The sequence below is a fragment of the Canis lupus genome, chromosome 15 (genome assembly GCF_003254725.2).
Source record: "Canis lupus dingo isolate Sandy chromosome 15, ASM325472v2, whole genome shotgun sequence".
NCBI lineage: Eukaryota > Metazoa > Chordata > Mammalia > Carnivora > Canidae > Canis > Canis lupus.
In genome coordinates, this window is record NC_064257.1 from 35,439,791 (window position 1) to 35,452,687 (window position 12,897).

A 12,897-nucleotide genomic window follows, 5' to 3' on the forward strand; every position below is an offset into this window, starting at 1 on the left:
GAAATTGTAGAGCCTTTTATCTAGATTGTAAACCTCTACACTGAAACTTCTGGCATAGTGGCTAAAACAAGATCTATACATGCATAAAATTGGAGACTCTTCATAATATAGCTTTAGGAATAGTTTGCCTTTATTTTCTTTTTCAAACCATGTTAGTCTTTGTCTTTCATTTTTTTCCCTGACATTGGAAAGATTAACTGAAACATGACCTAGTAGGAACATTGTACCAGCTTGAAACCTTGACTTAGTAAAATCTTAACATTTAGATCTATTGTCCAGTGGTGGTATTTATTAGGAAATGTGTTTACTCAGTAAACCAAAAGGGCATTTGAAACTACAAATACTAAAACAGGGAAACTTCCTATACTTGGATCATTCTCTAGTTAGAAGAGTTTAATTGAATCATTAGGCTTTTTCATTAATGAACCAAATTCTTTTAACACTTGACTGGCTTGAATTCAAAACTGTGGGTGGCATTTCAGGGAGTGAAGTTACAGTAACACTTATTATGGCAGCTAAGTGCATAAGTTGAATGTAAGATGCCTAATACTTTTGAACTGAGTCCCACTATAGATTCTTAAACAAATTGCTTGAATTCTTTGTAATTGATTTGTTGGTAATGTTCCAACCTAATTTCAAAATTGTTTATGTACCAAAGTAAAGCCTTAATCTGTATATGCTTTAGCACAGTAAGATTCACTGCCTCTGGGATGCTGTTTAGTTTGTATTTTGTTTAACATTTTTCTCATAGGAATTAAAACCGGACTTCTGTACTGAGATCACTTATACATTAAAAAGCTGCTCTTTCAGCATTAGAGCTATAAATGAATGTTACCTGGTGGGATAAACAATCTAGTTTTTAGCTATATGAGCCATGTTTATTATGGTGCTAATGTTCAATAGCTACTTTTGGATTATTTTCTCCATTTTCTGTGATGTGCTTAGTGGCAGAGCTCACCAATTCATGCATAGACATGTTACAGGGCTTGTGCCCTCCAGCTAGTTCTTTTGGGGTTCTGAATCCATATCTTTTTGATGTGTTTTGGTGGGAGACAGAAAGTATCTTGATTTCTAAGCTCAAGAGTTTTCAAATGACCTTATGAGTGAAGAATTTTGGAGCTTTGTAAGACCTCTTTAGCAGTAGTGATCTCAAACCAGTTAGGAGCTCCAAGCTCCCCTCTCAGGTAACTGTCACAAGCAGTAGCATCACTTGCAAGCCCCTGGAAGAGCTGGAAGGAATATGATCTTGTAAATAGGAAAGCTGTCACTTAAAATTGTATTGTTTACCTACTAGCCATGTATCTCTTGAAATCATTTTGTCATGTTTACAATGATGTACCTTTTTGGTAACAAATTATTAGTTTGATGTTTAACAAATAGTGCCTTTAGTAAATTATTTTACAACCAAAACATGTTGTTTTTTGTTAGATCAACTTAGCTGAATGTAGAAGTCTACACTGAGATACACAATAAGAAATCTAAGTTTCTGTTCATTGGCTAAGTTTTAGTTTTGTCTTAAGTCTATTTAATTTTATATCAATTTTAGGTTTGTGGCAAAATTGAACAGCAAGTAGAGTTCTCATATACCTTCTTGACCTCTCACACACACACAGCCTCCCCCATAGGTTTTGGGTTTGAGGGATTAAAAAGTAAAAGCCTAAGGCACTTTCTTTCATATATTATATTGAAATTAAGTACTGAAATAAGCAACTTATACTATTATAAACAGCAAAGCTTTCAGAGTGGTTTTAAAATTATGTCCCTAAAATTAGGTGCTAGAGTATACAGCAGTTAACCCACGTATAAAGTAATCCTTAAAGTTAAAAAAGGCTAGACTCTAGTATCTTGAACACATAAATCTTTAATGAGGTATAATTATGTTAACAGTTGAGGTAACAACTTGCATAGGTATTTAAATGAACGATTTTTTAAACTTCCAAGCCATTTAATACTCAAGCTATATATTTGGCATAAATGATTTGTCTGTTCAAAGATAAATTCTCATTGCACTTCACGATCAGCTGCCCAATAACTTGCTCTTTGAAATTTAAGGAAAATTTGCTAACAAAGGTCCTTTTCAAGCTTAAACTTAATAGATGATTACTAGCAGAGAATAACACTCTGTAGGATATCATCTTTCATTAAGATTTCAACCTGCGGGCAGCCTGGGTGGCTCAGCGGTTTAGCGCTGCCTTCAGCCCAGGGTGTGATCCTGGAGACCTGGGATGAGTCCCACGTCGGGTTCCCTGCATGGAGCCTGCTTCTGCCTCTCTCTCTGTCTCTCATGAATGAATAAATAAAATCTTAAAAAAAAAAAAAAATTTCAACCTGCAAGAAAACCCATTTAAAAAAGGAAAAAAAGATCTTCCAGTGGTTAAAACTGAGCTAAAATGTTAAATAGCTGATATATAGAGGTTAGTGGATAATTAGCAGCAGTAGGATTTTAAAGAGATCTAGTGAGATTATTAGGGAAGAGCAAAGAGTGTGTCATGCTATATTTTAAAAAATTACCTAAACTTGCACTCTATTATAAAGTAAGGGCCCAGTGCTTGACTATCTGAGGTTCTTAGTCTTCACATAATCAGAGCAAAAGTTGTCCAAGCCTTTAGTTATTTAGAAATAAGAGATGCTGAACATGTTGCCCAGTTGCCAATTTTGAACAATTATTTTCTCTGTCCTATGCAATTTTTATCTCTTCAAGATTTCTTCCTTTAAAAATCTCAAGGTAGGATGTGGTACAAAGCTTTTTAAGAGATTAATGTTAAACATATCAAATGAACTATTCAAGTTAAACGGTACTTATATATCATAATACACTGCTGAATTCAGATTTTTGGTAAGACTTTATTAGATTCTGGACAAACCTGTTTGTTGCCAAATCATCATTATAAATCCCAGCCATCGTTTTCATGTCAACAGTACTGAAGTAATTTAAACATACTATTTATAAAGCTGTCATTTTCATGTATAAAGTTGGACCATGCCAAATAAAGAACAATTATTAAATCTTAATAAATCTTTGGAAAAATAGAAGTTCCATTAGCCAAAGTAATGTCTATTCTGAGCCCTGTAACACACAAAGCGTCAGGAATATCAATTAGTGTAATTGAGTATTTAGGTGATACTTTGATAGTTCACAATGAATGTAGTAGTTTAACTCCCTTCAAGGGGCAAAAGTAACTTCAGGTATGCAAATGGCCTGAAAGAAATTTTTTTTGGTATGACTATCAGTGAAGAAAGTATCTAATTAAGAATTTGTATAGAAAATACCTACAAAAGATAAATATAAAATGATGCCACCTGAACTTCGGTAAAAGATTGCACAAATTCATGATCTGAGCCAATTTAGACATCAAAATATAAAAGGTAATGCCAGTCTGAAGTAAACACAAAGTTTAAAACTCTGAAGTACTTGAAAAAAGTTACTTGCTGTCATTGATAGTACATATTTATGCTAATCTTGTCTCTGTAAAAAGAGCTTTGTTGTAGATACAAAATGTATAAACAGTGCACTGATTCCTAGGTAAAAAAACAAGCTCAAAATTGTAAGCCCTTTTAAAAAGTATATATAAAATCACAAGAAGAAAGCCCCACTGTCTTTGGATCAGCTTAGGATTTCATTAGAAGAGGTATCAGCTTCTTCATTGGGGTGTTGGCTACCAGACAGGAGTTCTGGAGGCAAGAGTTTAGAATGTCCATTCTCAGTAACTCGCTGGGTATAAAACAAGATATAAGCTTGGGCCTTGCATACTTCATCCATAGTGCACATGCTTAGCTTGGAATCATTGCAGTGTACCCAGAACCCTAGAGTGAAGCACAGAAATATACCTTAGGGTTTATAAAATAACTAAAAGTTTCAAGTATAAATTAAAATGGATTTAGGGGTATTAGTTTCAGTGCGAGTTAAGTTTCTTTGAGGAGAAAATAATTATCTAGCCAATTCACTTTTATTACTGAGAAATACAGCTTGGGCTGTATGTTATTCTGGAATTGTCTGCCTTTATTCTAGAAGTAAATCTGAAGTTTAAAAATCTGATTAGTTCACTTGACACGACCTTTAATTCTAGGTATAATCTTGCCAGTTAATGCTTCTGCTGCTAATCATACCGTAAAACAAATAATGTACAACTTACTCTTGGTAGTTCATTGTTAAATTAATTGCCTTCATAGATTATGTGGGCTTTCTGTCCACGCCCCTTTTCTGGGTGAGGGGAAATGGTACAAACGGGGAGGCTCAGTTTTCGTTCAGCAGTAGTTAAGGAAAGGGGAGATAAAAAGTGAAACCTAAATCACTTGTGCTACCTATGAAGACTGTCCTTGAAGGTCCATGGAGGCAGTAAGGGAAAGTGAGTTTTGTTAAAACCTGAACCCAGAGTTTATTCTAAATATGTGATTCCCCAGTTCACTTAGATGCTCTGTTTAACAAAGATAATTAGAAGAAATCAGTGAATAGAGGACTTGCCCTTAGAAATGTGCTTGTAAGATAGCACTGACTTCATTAATGTGACCATCCTTATTATCCTATCGCTATAGCCTTTGAAAGTCAAAACTACTATCCTGCAGAATATAGCCCATTTTCTGCATAAATTCTTGTTTTTTTATTAACTGCAGAAGTATTCTTGGAAAAAAACAAAAGGTCATGTGGCTTCACTAAGTGGCCAATTTAGAAATCATAAAGCCTAAATTCTATCTTCCAAGTCTGACCCAAGATAAAATACTTTTCCCCATCTATACCTCCTTCAGAATTATAGCAGTAGGCAGTGTAGTGTCCTGAGCCAAATCCTTTCCCATGGTGCATTACTACAGCAGATAAATCATAGATAAAACATTCTGGTCTGAGGGATTTCAGGGATTCCCTGCAGCAATAAGGTTCCATGTTTAAGATTTCTTCAAAGCCAACATGAACACCAATTTTCTCTCGGTTATTACGTCCCGACCACCTGTGAACAAACCAGGGTAAAATTATCAAAAAGTGTACTAGGTTCAGACAGTCACAATAATAGACTTAGGCCTCAGTATAGAATACAAAGTATCATATGTAAAATAATGTAATTATAAAATCCTTTTTATGCTGAAGTGGGCTATAAATGGAAGAATTTAAGCTTATTAAACAGGTCTGATTAGGTTTTAAAATATCTGCCTTCTGGGATCCCTGGGTGGCGCAGTGGTTTAGCGTCTACCTTTGGCCGAGGGCACGATCCTGGAGACCCGGGATCGAGTCCCACGTCGGGCTCCCTGCATGGAGCCTGCTTCTCCCTCTGCCTGGGTCTCTGCCTCTCTCTCTCTCTATCATGAATAAATAAAATCTTAAAAAAAAAAAAATCTGCCTTCTGTAGTTAGATGATAATATAGGAAGAAAATGAACTTTTCATCAAAGGAAATTATGGCCCTATAGCAGTTTCCCCTTTCTAATATACTAATTCAAGGTACTAATGGGTTTTTAATTCTCTGTTGCCTTGTCACACCATGAGGAGGCTACCCTAGAAGCTAGAATTTGTTCTTGTGAGACATAATCTGGACCTTTCTTGGCTAGATTTGGGGAAAAAGCAGGACAAAGCAACGCACTTCTAATTTCAGAACGCTTGAGAGCTCTTCTAAGGGGAAAAAAAAAAAAGGAACTGGGACCCTCCACTATACTCACTAGGACAGACATAAATAATGCCTCTGTACTGTCATTTGCTCAGTCTGATGGTCATGCTTCCTGATACTGGACCAAAGCATAGCAAGCAATGTTTTCATCATACACATCGTATGAGCTGGTGCTACAGGGGAAAATAATGTGTTGTTCAAGAAATTGTAATGCAGCTTGGTATGCGGTGGTGAAGAGACTACAGATATACATAGATGAAAATATGATAGCATTAAAGCATAAAACATGAAGCTATGATAAATAACAGTGGTAGAGAAGGAGAAAGGTTTTATGAAGCAAAATTACTGAAAATGCTATTAGTACAATATAAAATCTATGGAACTAAAGGTGAGACTTGCAAATTAAATTATCTGTTGAAGTAGGAGTCATATCACAAGACTTAACCATGAAATCTTTTTTTTTTAAAGATTTTTATTTATTCATCAGACACACACACACACACACACACACACACACACACATACACACAGAGGCAGAGACACAGGTAGAGGGAGAAGGAGGCTCCCTACGGGGAGCCCCACGTGGGACTCGATCCCGGGTCTCCAGGACCATGCCCTGGGCCGAAGGCGCTAAACCGCTGAGCCACTCAAGCTGCCCTTCCCCATGAAATCTATAAAAGATCCTATATTCAATGTACCTTTAACTAGTCAACATGGAAGACCAAGCATGTAAAAAAAGGGGAGGGGGGGGTGGGACTTGTTTCACACACATTCCTATAATTCCTATCATTCAAAAGATTATTTCAGTTCACCATAAAATTCAAACCTGACATTATCTAATAATGCTAAATAAACACTTGTAAACCACCTAAATAGACAATACTCATTCCTATGGATTAAGCTGGGTGCCCAGGTTTTTTTCCCCGCTGATGGAAATACAGTAAAATGATAACAAGAAAACCCCATCTCCCTAGTTCATAGTGGTTTGCTTCAAAGAGAAGGGAGAATAAGGACTGGGAGGCACACGTGGGGAGTAGTACTAAGGTACTAGGAATGTTCCATTTTTTTAATGCTTTTTCAGAGGTTCCTGTATGCCCCTCCCCAATCCTGTTCTCCCTTTTATCTTTTATATATCCTATACATTTTATGAACTGGCAAATACAATAGGGCTTTTTGAACAAATGAAGGAAAAAGAGAAAGACAAATGTGGTAAAGGCAGCATAAACAAAATCTCTGAATCAGTAACAAATACCGCATGAAGGGTCAAAAAGGTTTTGGGTAAAAGACGGAAAGGGATAGAGTCAAATAGGTTTAACTCGAAAGAGAGCTTCAAATATCAGATTACAACAGCAATTACAAAGAACAGGAACTCTTCAACAGATTACAGTAGCCAATTCAATGCAAATTTTTAAGTAACAAAAATTAAAAAAAAAAAAAATTTAAATCCTTTCAGTTCTATCTTTACAGAATCTTATTTATGCTCTTACCTATCCATGCTCCCTGGCCCTTCTTACCTTACCATGAAATACAAAATTAACCTCCTAACTAATCTTCCTGTTTCCATTCCACTTGATTTTATGCATAATGACAGGTCTCACCTGATTTCACTAAACCTTTTGTTGTGTACACTTCCCTGTTCCTTCCTCCATACCTTTGTTCATGTTGCTCCCTTGGGCTGAAGTGCTCCCCCTTCTGTATATGCCCCATTCATTCACTTAATTAACATTTGTTGGGCAACTACTATGCACAGAGCTCAGTTCTGGGCCTTGGGATACAGGTGAAATAGACAAGGTCCCTGTCATTACTGCCAGAGGGAGAGAAATAAGTAAATAAACTACTAATTGCAGATAGTGGGTTTTACCATTTAAACAAAAATAAGGGACACCTGGTTGGCTCAGCAGTTGACCATCTATCTGCCTTTGGCTCAGGGCAGATGTGATCAAGTCCTGCATCGGGCTCCTTGCATGGAGCCTGCTTCTCCTCCCTCTGCCTGTGTCTCTGCCTCTCTTTCGGTGTCTCATGAATAAATAAATAAAATCTTAAAAAAAATAATAAATAAATAAACAAAAATAGGTAATGTAATGAGGGTTAGGTGGTGCTACTTTTAAATAGGATGGTCTAGGGCAACCTGGGTGGCTCAGTGGTTTAGCGCCACCTTCAGCCCAGGGTGTGATCGAGTCTCATGTTGGGCTCCCTGCATGGAGCCTGCTTCTCCCTCTGCCTGTGTCTCTGTCTCTCTGTCTCTCTGTCTCTCCCCGCGCCCCCCACCCCCCACCGTGTCTCTCATGAATAAATAAATAAAATCTTAAAAAAATAATTAAAAAAAAGAAACTTTAAACAAACCAAAAACCAATGTGTGAAAAACATGATTTCAATAGTTTCAAATCACAGCACATAAAGTAACTTAAGAATAAGCTCTAAGGTTAACGTAGTTATTTCAAGGTGTGAAAATCCATATGCCTTGCTTAACCAATAGTTATGCAAACTAATTCACCTGTTTCTGAACACTAGAGATTTTTTGTTTTTGTTAACTGCTCTGAATTGAACTATACAATACCTTAGATATCGTCCAAGAATGAAGCAGTTGGGCCACTCTTAAGTTAAAAATTTTAAACTTTTATACCTAAAATATGCTGAATATTAAACTCTATAAGCAGAAGTTTGCAAGAATAATATTACTACGCAGAAAATGTGAAGGGTCTACTCATCGTCAATCCAGGGAAGCTAACCAGGGTATTCTTATTGAATACGGAAGGTGTCCATGAGTCAAGGCTAGAGATAATGACAGAATTTCTTTGTCTTTAAAAAAAAACCCAGAAGTAGATAGATGTTAAGTCATCTGCTAGCCGAATTTATACTATTAAAATCTGCTTCATCATGTGTTAAGTTTTGAAGCACTATAAGCAAAAGGAATGACTAAATGAGAAGTGTATAGTTGGAAGAGAGACTGGCTGGCTCAGTAGAGCATGAGACTCTTGATCTTGGGATTGTAAATTCAAGCCCCACATTGAGTACAGAGATTACTTTAAAAATAAAAAAATCTTTAAAACAAAAGAAGTGTGTAGTTGGAATATTACTACTACTGACCTGAATCGTTTGAGATGTAGTCTGAGAACCTGAGGTAGGTGGCAAATCATAAGCTGTTTTTGTGCTTCTGTGAGTACAACTGATTTTGAAGAAAACCTTCTACGCTTTGCTGTGACATCAAAGACAGAATAAGAATCAAATTTAAAAATACAAAGAAATGCTGAGTGGACTTTAGATACTTTAGAAACATATTATACTGCGCTAGAGATAAAGACATGGCCTTGTTCTCAAAAAACTTGTAAGTACAAACACACACAATTTAAGAGCTAGTTAGGCAGACAGACACATAAACAATTAAGTATCTGATTTAATATACTCCTACAAATAAGGCAACAGAATGATCTAGTGCTGTAATATTTAAAAATGAATTTGACTATTCCAATTAAAGAAAAAGTTAAAACTTTCCCTAAACATACTTTAATATACTCTTCCCAAATTCTTTGAAAATATCATGGTCAGTTCATTTACTGAGGGAAATTGGAATTCCAGTGGGGGTGGGCCCTTAATAGCTCAGAATATTCTTTCCTACTTCCTGATAAAGCAGTCCTCTTCCAGCTCAGAGCCTGAGGCCTCCCTCAGTGTCTTGCTTTTGCTGTTTTCATACCAGATCTTAAACAAGTGGCACTTGGGATTCTGTTTTGTTGTCTCTTCTGCTTCTCTAGAGGTCTACCTAAAGCTTCTGGCTGGGGCACTATTTACCAGAGCTTGCTCTGGACACCCAGGAGCGGTCCTTCAACGTATACAAGAGCTCTGACTCCAGCCACAGCAGCAGCTGCTTCTCCTAAGGTGGAATTAGTCTCCCAGGAGGCTGTCTTCTAAGCCATCTCCACCTGCCATAGGTATCCTGTCTTCCAGGTCTCTGTTCCTGAGACTTGTGCTGTTCCTGTTCCTGTGCTGCTTAATGTCCTAGACTTACTTTTGGATCACCTCCCTGAATGTATGGCCTCAAATACGGCTATATACGTGATGTCAACTCCCTGACTTATAATTTTAAACATTTGCCTTTATGTATTAAATTATAACAGCTCTTATAGGACTTTATTTGGTAAACCCAGTAAACACATAGAAACAGGTTATAAAACCATATTCTATATTCATTCATAATATCTTTCTATTCCCAGATTTGGTGTTGGAGGCATCTAGAACCATTCACATTTATGTCCAAGAAAAAAATTACTTCATCATTCGAATTTGATAAAGGTTTTTTTCAAACATTATAAATCTTAGGCTACTTATCACAGAGTTCATATTAGCACTCAGAAAATGTTAATAGAAGGCATTCTAAAAAAAACATCAATTGATGTGACATTTCTTCAGTGCTGGAACATCCAATATTTCTTTTATATTACCTTTGAAGTTTAGTATCTAAGATCCAGGATCCTTTTTTTCAAACATGGAAATTAGAGAACACCTGAATACCTGGTATTCTAAGATACCACATGCATACTGATAGAGAAGATAAAGATACCAAAAAGACACAGCAGATCTGTCATAGTTTCATACACAATTTCCCTGGAGTTTGATGCTTTCCTTTAATTGAAATTACTATTTCAACCCCCCAGTGCTGAGTTCCTGGGTTCACCTCTAGTAGAAAATTTCTCATAATAGATCTTAATTGTCTGTTTCTTCCATTAGGTATGTGAGCACCTTGAAGGTGTTTTATTTCTATCCATAGCAATTAGAATAATGAATATAGAAGAGATAGCAGATGGTTTTTGACTAAATCTTTGTTTTTATGAAGCCAATCTCCATAGCAGCAGTCCAGCTATATATTTCCTTTAATAAATATATATATGCATATATATGTATATGTATATGCATATACACACTTATATATGTATATTATCTATATATCAAAAGGACTGTATAGATAGCAAAAGGACTCATAAAGCAAACATTTTATTTAGTACTAAATACCATGCTTTCCTTTTACTATTCCCTATTGCCTCTTTATTCTGCCTCACATATTAAGTTCAAATTTCTTATTAATCTTTTCCATAATTGACTATGAGATCAAAAAAGTTTAAAGGTCATCAATAAGGGAAAACAAACACATAGTTCACCAGCGCCAATTATAAAGTAGAAATATCTATCCCAGTTTCTTTTGATGAACCAACAAAGTTTACTTCCATAACTGCTTTCAGGATATCTCTCAGCTTTCTCTCAATATAAAGTCTCTACTTACTGTTACAATGGTCACATACGTAGATTTTTCCTTCTAAAGCTTCAGTTTCTGTGAATTTGGCCAACATTTCTGTAACCAGACATGGCTGGGAAGCAGTATCTTTTCCACTGCATTGGTATCTTTCTGGAAATTCCAGTGATAAGTCCCAGAAAGGTTCTATGGTATTTGATTTGTTGTCACATGCAAGACATGTAACCTGCAAATAAAAATAATTAGTTCCTCAGATTACAATCCCATCAAAACATTTACTCCTTTCACTCTAGAGGTCACTCCCAGTGAATTAGCTTTTCTTCTGAAAATGCACCATCAAAATTCTGAGTAATCTGCTTTTTATATACTTTCAGGAATTTTTTTCATTATTACAATTTTTCCTTTCGATGACTATCATTAAACTCATTATGTACTCCAAAGGCATTAATCAAATCTGAATGTAGGTAAACAAACACCTGTGGACTCATTTAATTAGGTATACATCGTGTGTGTGTGAAACTGATTTATGGGCAGCCCCGGTGGTGCAGTGGTTTAGTGCCGCCTGCAGCCCAGGGTGTGATCCTGGAGACCTGGGATCGAGTCCCAAGTATGGCTCCCTGCTTCTGCCTGTGTCTCTGCCTCTCTCTCTCTCTCTGTCTCTCTCATGAATAAATAAATAAAATCTTTAAAAAAAAGAAACCGATTTACATGCATTTAATGTGTTTAGATTATTAGCCTTGTATTTTGCCCTTTCTCCTTCCTCATCTTCCACTAATTTTCTCCCCCCAAATCCCTATAGCTTTTTAACCATGATACAAACAAAATACTATTTGTATATTTTTATATATATTGGATACCTACCAACTGATAATTTCAAAAGACAAGACGTTTAATGTAAATGATGTCATACTATCACTTAAAGCAAACGTCACTACATTAAAATCTTCATCAAATACAGGAACCACGAAGAACATGGGGCAGTTTTAACCAGTGAAGCACTCAGCAGGATTTAATGCCAACAAACACTGCACAAAACTGAAGACAGACTCTATAGATCTAAGAATCCCTACATGATACATTACTAAACTCTTTTATAAAAGAGAGGTTCCTGGAACAGGCAATGAAATAAATAAGCCATGTCTAATGCAGATTCTAGATTTAACAAACTGACACAAAGAAAAGAATACTCTTGGTGTTTGGAAACTCATTGGGCAGGGATTTAACCTTTTGAGAACAGCTTCTTGAATAAAAAAAAAAAAAGAAAGAAGAAGCCATTCCAGGAACCAATCATCTGAATCTCCTTGGATGACTGGTTTCCAGTTTCCTAAGAGTTTATTATGTGTCTGAAGGGAAGAGAATAAAAATTATTATGCCAGTTTTTGGCTAATTTCAAGTCATCCATAAAGGGAAAAATAAGCACATCAGCACCTTGCATTACTTGAAATAGAAAATAGTAACTTTCTGGAAAGAAATTTGTAGTCAAGTATCAAAAGTCTTAACTTCTGACACCAAGTAATTTTACTTCTAGGACTCTGTCTTAATGAAATTGTTAGAAAAAAATGTATTGTGACATTATAATAACAGAAAAAGTGGAAATAGTTTATAAGTCAACAATGCAGGAATGGGCAACTAAATTATGGTCTCTACATATAATGGACATTAACATGCTGTAAAAAAAATATCAAATATTTTAATGACCTTTACATTAATAATGAAAAAAAATCAGGTAAATTCATCATGACCACACAGAAGGAGAAAATATAAATGTACAGAAGATAGGGGCATGTGGGTGACTTGGTTAAAGTGCCTGACTCTCAGCTCAGGTCTTGATCTTGGGGTCTTGAGTTCAAGCCCCATGTTGGGCTCCACACGGAGTTTACTTAAAATAAATATACAACTTTAAATAAAAAAATTTAATCTACAGGAGAAGGAAAACCAGAGGATATATACCAAAATATTAATAGTTTTATGTGTGAGTTGTGGGGTTATGGGACAAGGGGATGATTTCTCTTTTACTGCATAGATTTACTGTATCATATAGGTTTTTTTAGGAGTATAAATTACTT

General features: G+C 35.9%; 1 protein-coding gene across 10 annotated transcripts in view; it reads right to left on the reverse strand.

Annotated features, from left to right (window-relative positions):
* Positions 1-2,824: 2,824 nt before the first annotated feature.
* USP44 (ubiquitin specific peptidase 44) overlaps positions 2,825-12,897 on the reverse strand; it is a 52,861-nt gene continuing 42,788 nt past the window's right edge. For all 10 annotated transcript variants that reach the window (XM_025438694.2, XM_025438695.2, XM_025438692.2 and 7 more), the window contains 4 exons: positions 10,862-11,057; positions 8,677-8,785; positions 4,735-4,940; positions 2,825-3,804 (listed from right to left, as the gene is read on the reverse strand). In XM_025438694.2, the coding sequence (XP_025294479.1) occupies positions 3,605-3,804; positions 4,735-4,940; positions 8,677-8,785; positions 10,862-11,057 (711 nt within the window). In that variant the 3' untranslated portion in view covers positions 2,825-3,604. The remainder of the gene's footprint in view (positions 3,805-4,734; positions 4,941-8,676; positions 8,786-10,861; positions 11,058-12,897) is intronic.